At 39.2% G+C, this 12,225-nt stretch overlaps 1 protein-coding gene across 1 annotated transcript in view; it reads left to right on the forward strand.

Moving 5' to 3' along the window:
- The window catches only part of LOC142143180 (putative cation-transporting ATPase 13A4), a 149,130-nt gene that overhangs the window by 38,209 nt on the left and 98,696 nt on the right, over nucleotides 1–12,225 (forward strand). Inside the window, exons 16-17 of the mRNA XM_075200889.1 lie at nucleotides 4,939–5,025; nucleotides 12,069–12,225. Of these exons, the coding sequence (XP_075056990.1) occupies nucleotides 4,939–5,025; nucleotides 12,069–12,225 (244 nt within the window). The remainder of the gene's footprint in view (nucleotides 1–4,938; nucleotides 5,026–12,068) is intronic.

Below are 12,225 nucleotides of genomic sequence, written 5' to 3' on the forward strand. Positions count from 1 at the left end.
TCAAATGATGGCAACAGTCTCGGTGGATAGGCAACTCCAGAGGAGAACAACTCAGTCCAGCAAGGTATGCAATACACCAGCGCAGTCAATGATAAGTATGCATACCGTGGTTCAGGAGAGCAGGCTGTCAGAAAGAGGTGCAGGGATACCTGAACGGCTGGAGGCCGGCAGGATACGAAGTCCCAGGAGGATGGAAGCGGTAACCAAGTAGGTGCAGCGCACAGGTAGGTAGACCAGCAAGGATGGAAACAATACTCAGGAAGCAGTAGTATATAGAACTGGACACCTGGAGATCACTGGAGAGTAGAAGTGGTATAGCAGCGATGAAAGCAGCGGAGCGTTGATCCAATGCAGACAGGCGAGTTGACACAGGCAGGAACACTGTAGAAGCACGGAGAGTGGATCAGCTGGCTGCAGACACGAGGAGTACTGGAGGGTTGCGATGAGCAGGGCACTGCAGATACACGGAGGCAGCGGATAGGAATCAGCTGGTGCAGTCTCGATGAAACCCGGGAGAGTTGAAGTGAGCTGGAAACTGTAGAGCACGGAGGCAGCGGATAGGAATCAGCTGGTGCAGTCACGATGAAACACGGGAGGGTTGAAGTGAGCTGGAAACTGTAGAGCACGGAGGCAGCGGATAGGAATCAGCTGGTGCAGTCACGATGAAACACAGGAGAGTTGAAGTGGTCTGGAAACCACAAACAAACAACAGGAATCAGCAGGAGCTGAATACACGAGGAAAACACAGGAACACCTTCAGAGGCTCATGGGGAATGAGACTCCAAGATCAGGCAACGAGGTATTGACCACAGGTGCTTTAAATAGGGAGTGTTGCCTGATCAGCCAATTAACTAAAAGGAACATGTACTGAAGGTTTGAAAGGGCTGCACATGCGCAGACCCTCAGGATGGTGGACGGCCAAGGTTCCTAAACACACGGGAAGAAGCACTCACAGTCCGGTGAGTGACAGGCACCCTGCTATCTTTGATATAATGGTTTATGGGGTGTGAATTGCTGCCTGCCTAGTAGTCCCCTTCTAACTCTGGGTATATAGGGGTATAAACTGCATTTGCCAATTCCTCCTTATATTTAAGTTATATCATGTGCATCCAGCTGTAACGCCGACGCGCGTTTCGCTGTCTTGCTTAATCTCACATATGCCCAGTAATTGGCTTCTCAATCCCAATCTCACTCTCTCCAGCACATTTCCCAGTGTTTACTCTGTGGTAAAACACTGCTTCTCCGGCTCAGCTTCAGGGAGATCGCACCAGACTCTCTCAGGAGACCGGTGAATCGTTCACAATTTCAGGAGACATTCTGGGAAAGTCAGCAATTGTGGTCTCTACTAAAAGAAGCATAGTAGGCTGGACCTTGAAGAGTAAATTGTACTCTTCCACTTGGACCTGCAATCCCACAAGAAGTTACACAGTGTGTGTGTGTGTGTGTGATATATATATATATATATATATATATATATATATCACACACACACACACACACACACACATACATTGCTCCAACACTCCATGCTAGGAGTTTAAGCAGTAGCAGGATGTAAAATATATACTTTATAGTATGTACCTTAGCTGTTAACCTGTACAGTAACTTTACTTGCCCTTTGAGTCGATGACAAAGAAGTAGACAAACATATATTTCATTGAAAGTCTAAATTTACAATAAGTAGTTGACAACTGCCTACTTTTGGCCAGGTAGGCGGGACAGCACAAATAATTGATAAGTGGTATGTAACACCCCCTTACTCTTGCTAAGGGGTGTACATATACAAGTGTTGTGTGTATCACTAACTTCTTCATGCGCAGTGCCTCCACCAAGTCTTTTTAGTGTGGGTGTGTATGGACATGGGTATAATGACCCCCATGGGCAACGGGGACCTCTTGTAACCACACACGCTTTGCGCAACTCTGACACACAATAAGGTGCTTATTTTATATAAGCATATTTGCTTTGAAAATATATAATTTCAAAAGATGTACAATTAGGGAACAAATAATAATTAAAATCACAAACACTTTTATGAGGTTGAGTATAAGACTCACTATGGATATGAATATATTAATAAATTTGGATGTTATAGTATCTATGTAATTTTGATATTATGCTATCTATTTCTAATAGACTACAACATTCCCTTTTAAACTAATCCTAACTCACTATAAAATATCACTATGTCTAACACATATATGTAGATCTATCACACTAAATTACTTTATAATAGCCTGAACGTGTCACTAAATTACACTCATTACTTAGAATAAATATTAGCTAGTTAGTATTATAAAACCCTTTAAACTTCACCATTCACAGTATTGATTCTTGCAATATTCCTCACTGTCAGGCCAGCTGTCGTTAGTGCACTTACAATACCATTGCTAGCTATTTCTCAGTTGTATGTACATTTAATTTTCTCCAGACATGTATTTGAATTCCATATCACTAACGATGCAGGTAATTTAATAAAATTATATATAATTCAGTCTCTGAATAAGTATTTTTAATGATTCTGATATTATATTGAATTGACCTATTTTCACAATCTCTGATATAAACATTTATATTGAGGCAAATGATATCTTGAATGGCTCTATATCACAGTCTCTGAAATAAACATTATACTCATACAGATGATATCTTGAAGGGATCTTTAGCACAGTCTCTGAAATAAACATTATACTCATACAGATGATATCTTGAAGGGATCTTTAGCACAGTCTCTGAAATAAACATTATACTCATACAGATGATATCTTGAAGGGATCTTTAGCACAGTCTCTGAAATAAATATTTGTACTGATGCAGATGATATCTTGAATGTATCTATACCACAGTCTTTGAAATAAATATTTATACTGATGAAGGTGTTAAATCTATATCTCCCTTTCACTTCAGGTTGATGTAATATAAGGATATGATAGTTTCTCAGGTTTACTCACAAGAACCAGGGTCTGATTATTCAAATACCACATTGTTCTTTTCCCAGAAAGTTGTTTTTTTATAAAATGATGTTTCTCCTCACAGACGCTTTGGCTTCTTAAATAATTCTCTTTACATATATTTTTATCATCAGATGCTTTTTCTCATAAATGCTGATCTCCACAAATACAGCCTTTTACATGCACATCTGTTATTAGATCAATCTCATTAATATATATCGGTCTTCCCACAGATATGTCTCAATTAGTTTTCTCCTCCTCACATAGGTCTGTCTCCTCTCTTCCTCACCCTGGTGTCCAGTAAAACCGTTATTCCTCCTCTCTCCACTGTAACTAACAATATCTTTCTTGTCGCTGGGGACTCTGGGATATGTAGTCCCATCCATCATCGGCTTTTATATTTATTTTTAATCTCTTCTTGTGGCAGATTTTACAGGTGCTTAAGCACCATTTACATATTTACAAATATATTCTATAACAGCAAGGAATCTAGAGATAGTCACTCTAAGTTTTTGCATGTACCTGCATATTAATCGTATGACAATTTCCTGTGCTGGAGAGAGTGAGATTGGGATTGAGAAGCCAATTACTGGGCATCATTTTTGGCACTGACAGATCCCCATACACCCCAGTGGTGACCCTAATCTGTAAAAGCCACAGTTGCCCTAGGGGCAATTCTTACATTCCCGCTTGCCAGCCTTTCCCTAATAATAAGAGTACAATATGTCTACGACATGAGAAAGAGGGAATTAATGTACAGAGTAAATGTTATCTGGTTTGATTTTTATACAACAGTTGCTTTTGAGTCCCAGTCTGCCCTGATCAAAATCAATAGTACGCAGGACTTCAAAGTGTTGTTTTTAGTTCAAAAGAAGGTGCACAGTGCTTCTCAAGCGGAAGTTCTTAAAACAGAATGTTAGTGTACACATATTAATGTGTGAAGCAGATGAAGTCATATTTGCGTTAGATAAAATGCGATGCAAGGGCACATTTCTGTGGCTTATAAATGTTCTCCTTTGTTCTTATTTCTGCCGTATAATCCCTTTATTTCTTCCAAAAGCCACCATTTGTGATAATCCCCTCATAATACAACAACTATTACAACTCAGGAAAGTGATCTAGTGGGGGCAATGACAGTTATCATCGGGGTTTCATGTTGTTATTGCTATACCTGTGTTGGAAGACATGAAAATAACAGAGCAGGCAGAGAGAAGACCAACAGAACTCCCTAAGAATATCCATTGCCTCTACAAAGAGACACCATAAAACTTTGCTTTTATACTAAGCACAATTAGCAAAATACATTTTGACAGATAGCACATTGAACTAATAATGTATTTTGCATTTAAAAAGCACCAGCATATGTAGCAGTATTGCACACCTAAATCTACAAGAAAAAAGTCAAATGTTTTTTAATTTAGAAAACCTAGAACATAGATATTCATTTGAGGTTTCACGTCTTTATGGGGGGAAATCAATTTCCTGCAATGAGTCGTCGGACAACACCGTGATTTCTATGGTACCCGAACATAGCTGATTTTCCTGCACTGCTTTATAGGGAACACACTACGTGGCAAATCAGAGGTTATTAGTTACCCCCTATGAATTTTTCACCAATGGATAGATATTTCCAGGGCTGGCGCTACATAAAGGAGAAGCAGCCTGCAGCTTCTTAAATGTAAAGCTTGTGGCTGCTTTTCCTCCATGTCTGTGTCATAGGATGTCACAGCCAAGTGCATTCTCCAAGTCTGATGAGCTGAGAATGCTTCCTCCACCTCCTGTCTGTCAAGATAAAGATCACTGGGGGTCAGGGTGCCACTTCCAAGTGGTGGTGGTGCTGGTGGAGAGGGGGGCACCACTTCCTGGATGTTTGACACAATACGACCAATGGAAGGGCTGTAAAGAAATATGTCTATATCTTACACATTTAAGGATGGTTGTAAAAACACAAATCATTTTGGATAATATTGCTTTTAATTTGCAACAGGAACTTGAAGACTATGAAGCTAAAGTAAATGAAGATGGTCATTTGATTACTTGCACAATGGTAAACCCCGGACCTAGAGCTAAAAAGGCAAGTCAAATGTGTTTTTCTTATTATTATTGTACATATTTTCTTGGATTATTTTCCAAACACTGCATGCATTTTTGGGCAGATTTTTATTTGGCATTTTGAACATAATCTTTTTATTGTGCTTTTGTTAAGAAATGCCTGGTAAGCACATGTGAATTAAAATGAATAAATACTTAATCCCACATGATTGTATTCTTGTTTAACCCATAGAGAACTGTGATATATCATGGTGTCAGCTTCTCTGTAGGAACTGTATCTTTAGTGTTCAATATCTTTAGTTTTGATAAACTCCTGAAACATTTACTGCCTATATAGCAGGCAAATTATATTTTAGGCTTAATAGTTTTTTGCACAGAAGACAAAATAAATTGTTAATTTTTTGGGGAATAAACTGCAAAAACTTGGACTGAGAAATTCCAGTTTTAGCACACTGCCCCAAAAAAGTTATAATGCAAAATATAGTATGTTAGTTATGCTTCCTGTGGAATCACTTCCTTTGCTACATGTATGAATCCACAAATCTGTAGTCTATGAAGTGCATTTCTATCATCTTTGAAATTAGACAGCAATCACAAAATCAAAGGTCCTATACTTTATTATTATTCCTTAAATAATAAATAACGTTTTCTAATATTTTGTCAGTATATTTAAGGGAGACTCATGAGATTGCTTGTGTTTGACACATTTAATAAAGAATAATAAAGAACAGGACTTTTGATTAATATTCTATTTCAGTGCTGTTATATTTTTGTTTTTCAACTAAACAAACTAGCCAGAGACTCCAAAAATCTCTGGCTACATCTGGTTATAGAATTATGTAAGATAGGGAAGCATTCCTCTGAAGTGTAGGACAGATGGCATGACATTATTTAGCTCTGTAATACATAGGCTTTTGCATATGTTAATGTGAGTTTTGGCTTTTGATCTTGAAAGAAGACAAACCATGTTCTATTCTAGTGACACACATTCATTAAAAAAGGTAGGAATTAAGAAAAGCCTATCTACAGATACATTAAATTAATATTTTAGACACATAAAATCTTTTGTACTGAAATTAATAATGTTAGATTGCCTAATGATGTACACAAAAGTGCAAGTGAAACAACCATGAAAAATAATATACTTCAATTAAAAATAAAATTTTACTTTGCAGCAACTTCTAAATTAACTTTCTATTTCTTCTTTGTGGTAAATTAAATTAAACATTGGTCCTGAATTATACCTGTGTTCGTGGTTTAATTCTTAGGCTAGTTGCCCAGAGGCATGTGCACAGCAATTATACACTACATTACCCTGTACATGTGGCTGGATTATAACACCCCAGGGTTCTCCTACAACAGGGGCCCCACATATTAATCAACCCCCTTGCCAGATGGCACCTACTGCCTTATTTATGGTGCGGCACAGTGGTATTCACTGTTCACAGAGAACTGTGTGTCCCCGCTGCCCAAAACTCTGACAATCCCAGATAGGAATGCAGTGTTTTCCTGACCTGCTCAATCACAGGTTGGATGGTGACACGGATACCAGACTCAGACGGTGCTATACTATTCCTGCTTAATGAGTATGTGGCTGAACACCTGAGCTTGCCCTGAGGCCCCCACAAATCCTAATCCATCCCTGCATAGCAGGCAGTGTAAGTGCTGAGTTCCTGCATCATAAGCACTGATAATGTCTAGGCATGTTGCCTACATCACTCATACAGATTATTAGCGTAAATGATACAGAAACTTGACATTCACGCTCCCTGCAATTTGCAGGCATATTAAGATTATAAGCATTGTTTTCAATATGCCGGCTCACAGATGAGTTGACCTCCTATAAATCCAAAAATTAAGCTCTTAAATGCTGAGCATAAAAAATAGTGTACAGTATTTACGCCCATATGCTGAAGTGTAAATATAGCATAGATGCATCCGGCTGCAGAAATAGCATGTGCACCAAGTTTAGGTCAGACTGCACACATCCAGATACACTTACACTGAACAGGTCATGAGCACAAGAAAAGTTTTTTTACATTTATTTTGAATCCTCTATAATGCAGCAGCTTTATGATTCCTTCTTGTCTATGAATGAAAGTAGAGCATTTTCTTAAATAAAAATATGCCCACAAAATTAAATAATATATAATAATACTAGCTGAAGTAACCGACGTTGCCCAGATTTAAGTCTTCAAGTTATTAAGTTATCAATGAGTTGGATGTAACTGTCAACATTTTAAAAATACTTAGCCGCTAAGATGTCATCCAAATCCATCCAGTGGAAAGCCCAGAACAGGCACCCCGGGTCAGAGTTCTGTATATATCATCCCAATATACAGCGATGGGAGGACGGAATGGACCCTAACCCCCCTAAAACTTGGCCAGGATCCAAGTGGACCACCTCGGGTTGGTTTCATCCTAATCGGTGCAGAGGTAGAGATAAACAAACAAACAGACCAATTATTTTTAGATAATCTATGCATATTAATGAAGGAAGAACCTTCAGCTTCAGAAGATAATTCATTATCAGCTTGTATTTGCACCAGTTCTCAAGGACACACAATTGATATGGCTAATGACAGGCCTATATGCAACTGTTCACAATTCTGCGAACATGCCCTTTCTGTACTCAGCCTACATTAGACTTCCCCTTTTGTCCCCATCAGAGCTGTAGATATTTTAGAGCCCTGGGCAAGAGAAAAGACTGGTGCCACGCCTCCTGAGCCGTGAATCTTGGTGGAAGTAGGTGCTGCCATGGAGGTGTAGCCATCCTACCTGTACTTGTAGCTAGACTACCTGGTGCTACTGCTATAACCCACTTGTTGCTTGGTTGGATCCTGGAATGTTGGGGTCCTCTTTGGAAAAGATATAGTTATTATTCACCTCCTGGAAAGCTGAGCAATAAGTGAACGATCTAGGCCTTCCTCTCCTTAAACCAGCTGAACATTAAATCAGTAGATTTTTTTATTGATAAACAGGCCTCCTTCCACCCAAGCAGCGCCAGAATTTAATACTATTCACATTTACTAAATATACCTGTTTCCCCCTATACAGCCCCGACATTCAATTAATAGCACCCACATTTAATAATTAGGTCCCCGTCCCGCTAACCAGCCTAACATTATATTGATAGTGTTTACATTTAATAACTAAGCCTCCTTCCTCCCAACCAGTCTCAACATTAAACTCCCATCTATTATGTAGATCTATCCCTCACCCTACCCCTGGCATTCAATTAATAATAAAAATGCTTATTTAACCCACCAGCCCCAAAATTAAATTAACAGTCCATACCGCCATTGTTCTTTTCAGCCACTTCTCTAACCCTTGTTCTCTCCAACCCCCTCTCTGTTCACTAGAGCCCCCTCTCTGTTCACTAGAGCCCCCTCTCCCCTTCCTGATCTCTCCAGATTCCCTCCCCCCATTCTCTGCAGCCACCTCTCCCCCTCCCTCTGTTCTCTGCAGCTACTTCTCCTCCTCTGTTCTATGCTGACACATCTCCCTTCCTGTTCTCTGCAGCCCCAGTTTTCTATGAAGTATTCTAATTACCTTTTCTTCTTCTTTTCTCTTCTTGTCCAATTCTTCACTTCTGCTTCCTTGTTCTTTGTCTTCTTCCTGGCTTCATGGCTCTGCTCGACTCCTCTGCACTGATGTCACATCGCTGCCAGGAGTCAGATACATGCTGAAAAGTTTTGCCAGCACCACATTTAGATAGACCTGGGGCAAATAGTGCCCTCTTTACGGCCCGCCGTAACTCCTCTTCAGTCACATGCAGGAGCAAGTGTGAGAAGTGAGTAAATCTTATAAGTGAATATGTGTGCAGCTCTATTGTGGACATGCACGGTAAACATTTACAGATTTTGTGCTACACAAACAGACTTATGTCCAACTCAACATCAGTCCCAGAGTTCCAACATGCCACTAGTTAAAATGATGAGCAACAACTTCTTGTGCAACTTCCCAGTGGTTGAAGTGTGCTGGTATACAGTGGTATGCCTTACCACCACTTCTCTACTGCCTTCATTGTAAAACTATCAAATTCCATTCACTTACATTTTCCATATCGCCACTTCTAAATTTCCATTTCAATCACTGCAACTTCCCCAATATTTGGAGTGGTAACAAGGCATTTGGGGGGAATTTATCAAAGGACTTTCTTTTCTTCGGGTTTTGTTCACTGTATCTCAATGAAATCGCTGGATGCAGCAATTTGGAGTCTTAAAACTGAAATTGCCGTCAGCCGGTGGCGATATGTGATGAGTTTAAACCGGGACAAACAATCCAAATCACCAGCAACAGTGATTTTTTAAAAAATTCTGAATTCTCATTGACTGATTTGAAAACACAAAACTGTGCAATTTCTACCACCTGCAATATATAAACCTGCCTATTGTCTATGCTTATTTAATAGGGTTTCAGAAATTAGAGGGCGGAGAGAGAGTAGGCAGGAAGTGGTAATAATGATTTTTGACATAAACCTCTGCCCTCAAGTGAGGTTCCCAGGACATTAGGTGTTCCTGATGCTCTATAAAGGGCCAAGGTAAGGTCATGACTGCTAGTGGGCAGGGGGGTGGGAGGAGCAGATGTATGTGTGCCACCATTTTTTAAGGGCACTTAACACTTGACTTGACTGTCTGGCAAATGTTGGCTGTGTAGTCTCTGACATTTTTGAGCTCCCAGACTAGAAGGAGCCTGTGGCCATAATGTGAAGGGCACACAATAATTATTGCAGCCTAGACACTGCATAGGTCCTTGATGACCTTGAGCTGCAGGAGGTTTGTGCTATTCAGGTAAAACAGGAGCACCACCTGCTCTGCAAGCGAGTCCAGGTCCAATAGAGCTGTAAACAAACAGGCAGGGTGGGACCTTGAATCTGGTTCTGAGATTCCTCCACCCTCCTGTGCAGAGGCTGGCTGGGCTGGGGGCCATCTACCCTCCAGGATGGTCCCACAGTGGACTACCTTAGACTGGGTCACTGGACAACCTTTGTCCTTTAAATTGTTCCTAATAGGCTGCTAAACCGAGTCTTGCCCCGGGCTAAAATTTGCCAGCTAGCCCCTGGTCCTGTATCTCTTCTCCTTAGCAGAGAACCTCAGTAATGGATATTTTTAAAAAAAATGCCATTTAGGTGTCAGTGTCAGTAAGGGACTACACAAAAACCACCCACCAGTCAAACAGGGGGTTACACAAATATTGTGACTTTAAGTATTTAATTTGCCAATGAAGCGTTTATGTTAAAAGGTTGCATAATTCCAGCATCAATTCTTGAAAACCTGAGACTGTCCATGGAAACAGTCGCCAACTATGCATTTAGCAACAGGAACTGTAGATAGATTTTAAGCTGTTTTTTGCTGTTCTTTGAAATTGAAACTCCTAAAAGCATCGACAATCTTTCCCCAGCAAATTTGCAAGGGATATTGTATAGGTTTTTATAAGCTTCTTGAATGGTAATAGTTCATAGGTATGTGATTTTAGCCACCTCACCTGCCAGAGGCACCTCTTTTGTTTGGCGGGTTTTCAGGAGGTTTCCCAACAATTTGCATAACTCCACCTTAATACATTTGGCGCTTTGTATTAAGAAAATGTAAAACATCCGGATTTCGATCTGCAGTGAGTTGCATTTGTCAAATGTGGCTTTCCACCAATCTTTTGGTGGTTTAGCCTTTAATAAATCCAACAGTTTGCAACATGACTGGAAACTCACCGAACACCATCGAGTTACTCAAATCACTCCTTGAAAAATCCCCTCCATAGGGTCACTATGGAGGCTGAGTGGAGAACCAGTGAGTAAGTAAATAGAAATACAGAACAAGTTTGAAGATCCTGAATACTGTTTTTTGAAGCATTCATGTAGATGCACACAAATGTATGCAAAACATCCCAATGCCTTTAGTCCATGCACATCTTTGCAAATGATAAAAATTTATCCTTGACTTTGTATATTTTATGTATAAAACTAGCATACCTTACAGAAAATACTTTACATGAAATTACTTTAAAGGAATTAAAGTGAACTAAAAGTAAAAAAAACAACTATTGTCTCCAAATGTTATGTGTAAGGAAACATACATGTAATGTCATTACTATCCTAAATCCTTTATAATTCACCTTTTGTAAGCACAAATTTACTCAATGAAAGAAGCAGTATCGAAAGAATAAAACATAATATGATATTGTTCTGCTCCTGTTTGCTGTGTAAAAAAGCTGAAGGACAAATAGAAAGTGGAAATTGCAGCTATAATAAATTTGACTTTTTTAATTAAATGCAATATTTGGGTTGTGAAGCAGACTTTCATAGAAATATTATGTTGTGCAAAAAGCTACTTAAGGGGCATTTTCTGATTAGCTAGAGCTGTTCTGTTATTCACCGATGATTCACGTATGTGCTCTGTTTAGGATTAAGCGAGGTGAAACAGGAACTCATTTACTAACATTGCATTTACAAGCAAATATTTCACTAAAACCATAGCAACAAACCAAACACTTCTTTTCACCGTCTAACTTGCGCTAGACAGATAAAGCTGCTGCATCAATACAAGTGTTGCTCCTACAGTTATGTGAAATTGAAAACACACTCTCTTTTAAATATGTTTTACATATCAAGACATAATTAACAATCAACTAGTTTTCACAGATTTGAAAGAGGATGTACTTTCTTTTTCACATGGCTGTTAGTGCAGTGTTACTAAATGATCCCTAAAGAGTGTAACAATATTAAATACTCAAGTAAATTATCTTCTCAATAAATTAACCCTTATAATATCATAACAGCCTTTGCAATAAGTACAGACACAGTGCAACACACAAAATAATTCCGCTCTATAAAGTAATCTTTATAGGCTATAAATGACTTGTTAATATAACTTGCATACCATAATATTACATTTTATAAAATGTTGTACAAGTTTTGTGGGAAAGTCTTCATGTATACTATAAATACATGTTTTGGGGGTTTGGGCAGAGGAGGTTTTCCTGCTGTTCATTTTCACTGGCCATTTCTGTGTTATTGCACTTTAGTCACTGCTTAATAAATTCAGAGAACACTATTTGTTTATCATTTAGGTGCCAGTGGAAGGAATCCTCATTTTGCATCAGTTCCCCTTCTCCTCCAATATGCAGCGTATGTCTGTGATCACTCAGATTATAGGCGACAGTAATCTGACATTGTTCATGAAAGGAGCGCCAGAAATGGTTGTCCGCTTCTGCAAGCCCGAAACAG

This window comes from Mixophyes fleayi, chromosome 3 (assembly GCF_038048845.1).
Source record: "Mixophyes fleayi isolate aMixFle1 chromosome 3, aMixFle1.hap1, whole genome shotgun sequence".
NCBI classification, from domain to species: domain Eukaryota; kingdom Metazoa; phylum Chordata; class Amphibia; order Anura; family Limnodynastidae; genus Mixophyes; species Mixophyes fleayi.